The following is a 9,263-nucleotide window of genomic DNA, read 5'->3' on the forward strand; positions in this document are numbered from 1 at the left end:
GAATGATGAACATTCACATTGTGCCACTATTGTTTAGTCCCAGAGTAGGCCCTGATTTAGTGAAGAATTTCAAACTTAAACCCATCCCTATTTGTTGAAACTATAAAATATATATTTCAGTAAAAATTATTTCAGTATTTGATTGCTTTACTGACTTGTGGCCATCAATATTGAGGTGTTTCTTCTGAATTAATTAATTTATTTGGAGAATTTAAAATCAGGTCTTGAAGAGTTTGCTACATTTAATATTGTAGACTGTTACAAATACAATTGTTACTTTTTGTCCTTTTCAAAATGATGTATTCTATGCTGAATCCCTTTTTGAATGGAAAAGAATACCTCCACAGAGATAGATTCCTTCAAAATCACCGGCCCGAGGTTACAAAAGGGTTTATGTGAGAATATTTTTATTTTTAACTACATCTTTACATTTCAGATCTCTGTCTGCTTTTCCAAACAATGGATGTGTATTTTGTAGTGTAAATATTCTCACTGAAGCAAACACAATGTGCTGTGCTACTCACATGTACAATATATAGCTTCTCATGTCCACTTAGATTAGAATGCACAGCTTTTAACACTGCTCAAAGATGACAGTGTATCTATGGGGAAGCATTGGCACCGAGAAGGCACATTTTCTAGGCAAAAAATAATAGCAAGACCTAAGAAATACCAACTGCTCCCCCTAATTTTTAGTTGTCTTGAATTGGAAGCTTTTTCCCCTTTTTGCACTGTGCATTTGCCTGAGTCTGTGCATGCACGAATGAGAAGGAAAAGAAAAGCTGACATTATGTTCTGTAATTTCTTCATCTTTTGATATAGCTTTTGGTGAGGAGGATCACTGCTTGTATCCGCTCTTGGTATTTTTTTTGTGTGGTTTCAGGACTCGTGTAAGCCAGCAGTGTTTTTGCAAATGCAGAAATATCTGGAGAAGATTGCTGAGAGTTTCTCAGTCACAGAAGGATGCGCTGTCTGAAACCTGTCTGTTGATCTACCTATTATAATTTAGGGGGAGAATCTGAACATCTCACACTTTTATTTGACTTAGAGTAATATTACTTGCCTCTGCAATTAATTGTAACAGGAGTATTTTTGCTATGTTTAAAAAACTGAAGCTTACTTACTTGTCAAATATCTTTGAGAATTTTAGTAAAACATACATGTTTTTAGAAATCAACATTCTTCATTTTGTATGCTTCTGAACTAGCGTTACCAGAAACATTTTCAGTTAGTTAGAGAATTGCACTGACCTTGCAAAATACCATATGTTCAGTGAGCTGCTATTCGTCTTACAAACATTAATAGTCTTGAATGAAAAGGTATTGTATGTATCCTGTGTAACTAAAGTACTTAAATAAAATCTTGATGATTGCAGTGATAGGAATTAAACATTTCAGATAAATTACTCTTTTTGGTTAAGAAGAATTGTTTCTTTGTGTTATTTCAGATGACAACTGCACAGGCATGTGGGTGTGCACATCATGTAAATTCCTTTTTTTTTTTTTTTTCCCCTAGAATCTGGCTTCAGTTCTGAAATCATAGAAAATCAGTCTGGGCCAATCAGACATTCTTAACTCTTATATTGCAGTATATATTGGTGAGGGAGTGAATTCAATCATGTAGTAGTCTCAGCAGAACCTAAGACGAGGAAAGGAGTGAAAGATGGATATTTCACCCTAACACTCAGTTTCTTTGCTTTGACAGTTTAACACTGGCCTTTCATGTAGTTTTAACGTTTCTTGTGTGGTTTAGCTCCTTTTATTTTTATGGTAAAGTGCAAAAATACAAGGGTAGAGAAAAACACACCATCATAAATAAGTAAAGGAAAATAAAAGCTAGGGCAGAGGCTCAACTAGAGTTTCTTCTTAATCAGATATTTAGATGGTTATATATAGCAATTATAAAAATGCATATTTATGCAATTTAGAATCAAGTAAAAAGATGTGAGCAGATAGTTCACATGGATTCTTACAAAATGCTGTATCAACTATAGCAACATTCATCATCTTACAACAGTTTCTTACATCTATTTATTAAAAATATTGGGATGTGAAAATTAGAGAAAATTGGCATAGCTCCACTGGGGTTAGTAAGAAGACAGCAGTTCATAAAAGCTCAGAATGCAGGCCTGCTCGGTTTCCAGCTTCTATTTGGTGTCTGTCTGCTCATCATTGCTAAGTTTTCTTTTTTTTTTTTTAAATAAAAATGCCAGATGGCAACTGTGCATTTTTATGCACTTTAGGACTCTGAGTTGGTTTTTTTTTCTTTTTAATTTTTTTTATTTAAAAGTAATTTCAGAATCAGAAACCATATTCTTCTATAACTGTTCTTTACTTTTCTGAAACTTAAAAAATCTATTGTCTTTTTCTGTTAGAAATGACTGGAAACAGGTGTCTTTAACGGGGCAGCTAAGACAGCAGCTGTGGGGTGAATTCTACTGATATGCCTGAAGTTCAGAACTGCAATGGTAGTACCATGCTCATATGCCAGCAGAGTATTTCAATAACAGCATTAATGCAAGACTGAGAAGCTGACTGGCTTCTTAGTTCTATTAGTATTCCTGTATTTTAGTCTTCATTTTATGGATTAAATGCATTTTTAAGAGCAATTTTTTTCTGCCTTTGCAAGGCTTTTCTGGCCTCTTCCTGGCCTTTGGCTCTAGGATGATTTTTGTAGTGACTCCTATTGTGCTTGGTACTCACCAGGGCTTTTAATATCTTAGCAAACACTGAATCAGGTGCATCTGTAAGGAATTGGGCCCTGCTTAATACTTTTCTTTAAAAAACAAAAAGATCAATTTGTCTTCTGAAAAGGCTGGCCACGTAGAGGACAGATGAAAGATGCATCAGGCACCTTAATGTTCACCACTACCCCAGTACTAGGTGGACTACTTTCCTGCTTTATCTTAAAAGATCACACTGAAGTAGTTAGGGGCTGTGTTGAGAATGAATTGCAAAGGTAAATACAGAATGTGGTAACAGCTGTAATACCGTTCCTTAAAAAATGAAGTATTTCAAAGAATTTTCTTAGCACAATGAAGGAAGATTCTTTTTATTTTTCAGAAAAGAAGTTTCAGAATATACTAGCAATTGTGTACAAAAAGGAGCTCAACATATAGTTATGCTCCCCCCCAGTTGAAGAGGACCTCAGCTTTGTTAACATGATAATATGTATTTTCTTCATATCACACAGGAGCAGAAGCACCTCTTTTTGTGGCTTTCTTTCAGTATTGTACCATGGAAGGACATGGACCACATTTCGGCATCACTTGCTGCACAGTTCACCTGACAAAGAGGCATTTTTTTATTTGATTACTGAAAATTATTCACAATCCATGTTTTCTACCTTGACATGCTTATAAATGATCCACATTCCGTTATCACTGTAATTTTTTTTAAGCTTCTTTTACAGAACCGAAGGGAAATGTGTACAAGTGTGTGTTCTGCTTTGTGATGAAAGTGTACATTTATCACTTAGGTACATGTAAGCCACTTCTGTGAATTAGGCCCTTGGAGTAAATGTGTTTTGATGTAATGGCCATATGCTAACAGATATCACATTTGCTAGTTTAAAAAATAGTTTGATATAGATATATACATAATATGGTAAGATTATACAGATTCACCAGGCAGCGATACAATAGCAAAGTTTTATATTTTCCATAGACCAATAATCAGTCTGGGATGAAGGTCTAATTATTTTTGATTGTTTCTTCTAAAAATTAGTTTCTAGCATTTACTTTTAGTTTCTGACTGCTGTTTTCAGACTGGTAAATGCAGGACCCACATCAGATCACAACAGGAGGCAAAGTATATCCCAGCCATTTCAGAAAACAATCGTTGTCTCGCTTCTCTTTTCACCTTGTGAAAATGAAAGCTGCTTTGCTCTCAGATGGACCCAGTACAGCCAGCCTCCAGAAGACCCTGGAACAGCTGACCTGAAACACTTGCCCCCTATAGCTCCATTAGAGTCAGTGACACAGAAATGGCCCTTGAAGCTTTAGCTAAAGCCAGTTGTGCCAGAAAAGACAGTACTGACGAGATGGAGTTGGTCAAGGCAGTGATTCTGAGTACCTAGTTCTGAGGGGTACAGGTCAGCTGCAATGTGTTGCACATATGTAGTGCAGTAAATATAGCTCAGTGCCAGGACATTTTTTTAAGCTGATAAAAACTGGTTTAATAAGCTCTTTGTTTGATTTTCGGTTTGATATTATGGTATCTACTGTGATCATGGCATGTATTTTACTGCTGAAGTCAATGTTATTCTTAAGTAGCATTGGTAGCAAACCATAACCAGGACAGAGTATGTGGATTTATACGTGGAGTATGTGAGGGATGATGAGTTTGGTTTCTGGATGTATCTCCAAAATTTGTCTTTATGTTTACTACTTTTAGTACAGAAAACAGCAACAATGTAAAATACGTGTGTTCAATAACTTTGTCTTGTTTTTTCCCCCATCTCCTTTCCTGTATTTTAGCATATGTTCCTGAGGAGGAATTGAAAGCAGCAGAAATAGATGAAGACAGCGTGGAAGATGATAGGCTGTCTCTGGACATCCAGGAGAATGAGTATTTGTGCAATGAAGAAGCGGAGATCAAAGAGGCTCAAAGCTACCAGAACTCCCCAGTCAGCACTGCAACTAATCAGGATGCAGGCTATGGTTCACCATTTAGTGAAAACAGCGATCAGCTGGCCCATTTCAAAAGCACTTCCTCCAAAGAAGAGAAAGAGGATCCTCAGTGCACAGACAATGTTTCCTATCCACAGGACAGCTTGGCACAAATAAAAGCTGTGTATGCAAATTTGCTTTCAGAGACTTGCTGGTCCAGTTTAGCTTTGGACTTAAAGAAATCCAATCCAACCACCAGCAACAATGGAATCAGCCAGAATGAAAACACCACCAGTACTGACACCAATGCCAATTCCCAGAGTACTAGTACTACCAGTACCAACACTAGTACCAGTACAAGTACGAGTAATACTAGTAACAGTAGTAGTAACAGCGGTGGCTCAGGTTATGACTGGCACCAAGCTGCATTAGCTAAAACTCTGCAGCAGACCTCTTCATATGGACTTCTCCCAGAACCTAGTCTTTTCAGCACAGTACAGCTTTACCGGCAAAACAATAAACTTTATGGGTCTGTGTTCACCGGTGCTAGCAAGTTTCGATGCAAAGACTGCAGTGCAGCCTATGACACACTGGTGGAGCTAACGGTGCACATGAATGAAACTGGACATTACCGTGATGACAACAGAGATAAAGAAGCTGATAAGACCAAACGGTGGTCAAAGCCTAGAAAACGATCACTTATGGAAATGGAAGGCAAAGAGGATGCTCAAAAAGTGCTGAAGTGCATGTACTGTGGGCATTCGTTTGAGTCTTTGCAAGACCTCAGCGTCCATATGATAAAAACAAAGCATTACCAGAAAGTGCCTCTGAAGGAGCCAGTACCAGCCATCACTAAGTTGGTCCCTTCTACAAAAAAGCGAGCACTTCAGGACTTAGCTTCACCTTGTTCACCTGAGCCAGCAGGGATCACTGCAGAAGCTTCACTGGGTGAGTCTGCAAAGGATCAGAAAACTGCCAATCCCTATGTGACTCCAAACAACCGCTATGGCTATCAAAATGGTGCTAGCTATACTTGGCAGTTCGAGGCACGGAAAGCCCAGATACTGAAGTGCATGGAATGTGGCAGTTCCCATGACACTTTGCAGCAGCTCACTGCTCACATGATGGTCACTGGTCATTTCTTGAAGGTGACCAATTCTGCTTCCAAAAAAGGCAAACAGCTAGTATTGGACCCTGTGGTGGAAGAGAAGATACAGTCTATACCTCTTCCACCCACTACCCACACGAGGCTACCAGCCTCCAACATTAAAAAGCAGCCCGATTCCCCTGCGGGCTCCACAAACTCGGAGGAGAAGAAAGATCTAGAGAAGGAAAAGGTGGTGGTCAGTGAGACAGAGAAAAAGATTAAAGAAGAGAACGAGGACTCTACAGAGAAATTTGAGCCAACAACTTTGTATCAGTACCTCAGAGAGGAGGACCTAGATGATAGTCCCAAAGGTGGAATAGACATATTGAAATCCTTGGAGAACACAGTGACAACAGCTATCAGCAAAGCTCAGAATGGAGCCCCTTCCTGGGGAGGATATCCCAGTATTCATGCAGCTTACCAGCTCCCAGGAACAGTCAAACCCCTTCAGCCTGCAGTGCAGAGCGTTCAAATGCAGCCATCTTATGCAAGCAGTGTAAAATCCCTGTCGACAGAACACAATGCGCTCATCCATTCCCCAGGCAATCTCACACCCCCACCTCACAAGAGCAATGTATCCGCTATGGAAGAACTAGTGGAGAAAGTTACAGGTAAAATCAACGTGAAGAAGGAAGAGAAGCCTTTGGAGAAAGAGAAGAGCTCTCCAGTCAAACCCATGTCACCTGCTGCTAAGGAAAACAAGGACTTCCCAAAATCAGAAGAAATAAATAACAAACAGCAGCAGAAGAAGAGCTCTGAAGCAGAAGTTCAGAAGGTCAAAAAGGACAGGCCAGCAGAAGCACATACTCCAAATGGTACAGAGCCACTTAAAACAAAGGTTGCAAATGGCTGTAACAATTTAGGAATCATCACAGATCATTCACCTGAGCCATCCTTCATTAATCCATTGAGTGCTTTACAGTCCATTATGAATACCCACTTAGGCAAAATTTCTAAACCAGTAAGCCCCTCTCTGGACCCTTTGGCCATGCTGTACAAAATTAGCAACAGCATGTTGGACAAACCCATTTACCCAACCACTCCGGTCAAGCAGGCTGATGCCATTGACCGGTATTACTACGAGAACAGTGATCAACCTATTGATCTAACCAAGTCCAAAAACAAACCTCTTGTTTCCAGCGTGGCTGACTCTGCCTCATCCCCGCTAAGGGAGAGTGCCCTGCTGGATATTTCCGATATGGTGAAGAACCTCACAGGGCGTTTGACACCCAAGTCTTCAACTCCGTCTACCGTGTCAGAGAAGTCTGATGCTGACGGGAGCAGTTTTGAGGAAGCTCTGGATGAACTGTCACCAGTACACAAGAGGAAGGGCAGGCAGTCCAACTGGAACCCTCAGCATCTTCTGATCCTTCAAGCCCAGTTTGCTTCCAGCTTGAGGGAGACCCCAGAAGGCAAATACATTATGTCGGACTTAGGTCCACAAGAGCGGGTACACATCTCTAAGTTTACTGGTCTTTCCATGACCACAATTAGCCACTGGCTGGCCAATGTGAAGTATCAGTTAAGGAGGACAGGTGGAACTAAATTTTTAAAGAACTTGGACACAGGACATCCTGTTTTCTTTTGCAATGATTGTGCCTCTCAGTTCAGGACTGCTTCTACATACATAAGTCACTTAGAGACACACCTAGGGTTTAGTTTGAAGGATCTGTCAAAGTTGCCACTTAATCAGATTCAAGAACAGCAGAATGTTTCAAAAGTCCTCGCAAACAAGACTTTGGGCTCACTTGGGATTGCTGAGGAGGACTTAGGCTCCACATTCCAGTGTAAGCTCTGTAACCGAACTTTTGCAAGCAAGCATGCAGTCAAACTGCACCTTAGTAAAACACATGGCAAGTCCCCAGAGGACCATCTGATCTATGTAACTGAGTTAGAAAAACAATAGCGTCCAGGTAAGCAGCCAGGTATGCAAGTGACCACAGGAACATTGCACTAAACTTCTTCATAGTACTGCACTAGGCCTGACCTGAGCCTCTGAAATCAGTCTTACTTTTGTTGCTGAACTGCCTATCTGGACCTTGGTTTTTCTTACACTTATTTTGTAGTTATATTTATATGCTCTTTGTCTGATCTGTGCATGGTTATTTTTTGTTTCTGTTTTTATTTTTTGTGAGTCAAAGTCTGACCTTTATTTTCAACATCTGTCCTTGATGTTAAGCTATCTTTTGTAGAATATAGTGGGAGACACTATTGAGAGACATTAATTTAGCCGTAAAGAAAGACACAAAGAACAATGATAAAGAGACATCCTAAAATTACAAAGTTGCCATGACAATAAAGGTCACAGAACCTGGTAGTGTCAAGTTTTAACCCTCGGAGAACTGTAATAGCATTTCTGTGCCTTTCCCAGTGACTAAATAAGTAAATAAGGAAAAACAAAACAAAAAGCTTAAAGGCATTTCATTCAAATAAAAGCTTTGTCAGAAGCAGAACTTTTTTTTTTTTAATGAATGAGCTTTTTTTTTTTTTTTTTAATGCAGAACTGGTTTGTGAAGAAATTGTGCATGCAGTGCTTGGAAGAAGGAGAGCTGTGTAGTACCCAAGGGGTTAGGAAGCCACAACTGTATAAGTTAAATAATAATTACAATTAAATAATAATTACAAAAAAAAAAGCAAACTGAGTTGCCACTATGCCCAAACCCTCTGGATGCTGAGAGTTGCCACTTTTTGGCAAGAAAAAATAAAAGTATGCAAGCTGTTATTTAAAACAAGTGTAAAAATGCTCTTTTCTTTCCTTTTTTTTTTTGTCTTTTTTTTTCCTGTAAAATACTGCAGTTTATAGTTATTTACAAATGTTAAGCTTTGGTACAAGCTGACCTTTCTATAGTGTGCTGCATTGGTAAATGAAAACAAAAAAAAAATGGGGCAAATGTTGGATTCTGTTCCTTGTAAATTGCCAGCATCAGCTTAAAAAAATACATGTTACATATCGTACCATTTTAAACTGTTCAACTTTCTTTGTACCTTCTGGCTGTATGCTTTCTCTTTTAACTTTTTATATTGTCATTTTATATTCAATTTCTGTGTATATAATGTAAAACCACACTTTTTGAATAAAATTTAGTTCCTGCAGCTTGATATAAATAGAGGAATTTTACTGGCACCTGCATCTTTCCAGATGCATGTACTTAAAGGAACTATCTGACAAAAAATAAATAAATAAAAATAAAGCAAGCAATGCACTATGAATTATACATTTTGATGTTTTATCATTAATATTGTACAGTACATTTTGGTTCACACAATTAAATCCACTGTTTTCTCAAGTGTAAAATAAACCCACATGCAGTTCTTGATTTACATACATTGTCATGTCGTCATTATATTGCCTTTGAGGTGTTATTCCAGCAATAAGAGGCATCGTTTATATAATCCACCAGCAAAAATCTGTTTGAAATAATCTCTCCTGATCTGTATGCTGACGTGTTTCATTCGAAGCCGCAATACTAATAACGTTTTAAAAGAGATTTGCAGTAGGTACGCACT

General features: G+C 38.6%; 1 protein-coding gene across 1 annotated transcript in view; it reads left to right on the plus strand.

The window, feature by feature from the left end:
* TSHZ1 (teashirt zinc finger homeobox 1) overlaps positions 1-9,054 on the plus strand; it is a 54,146-nt gene extending 45,092 nt beyond the window's left edge. Inside the window, exon 2 of the mRNA XM_005153440.4 lies at positions 4,478-9,054. Coding sequence (XP_005153497.1) covers positions 4,478-7,662 — 3,185 coding nt within the window. The 3' untranslated portion in view covers positions 7,663-9,054. The remainder of the gene's footprint in view (positions 1-4,477) is intronic.
* The last annotated feature ends 209 nt before the right edge of the window (positions 9,055-9,263 follow it).

This window comes from Melopsittacus undulatus, chromosome 1 (genome assembly GCF_012275295.1).
Source record: "Melopsittacus undulatus isolate bMelUnd1 chromosome 1, bMelUnd1.mat.Z, whole genome shotgun sequence".
NCBI classification, from domain to species: Eukaryota; Metazoa; Chordata; class Aves; order Psittaciformes; family Psittaculidae; genus Melopsittacus; species Melopsittacus undulatus.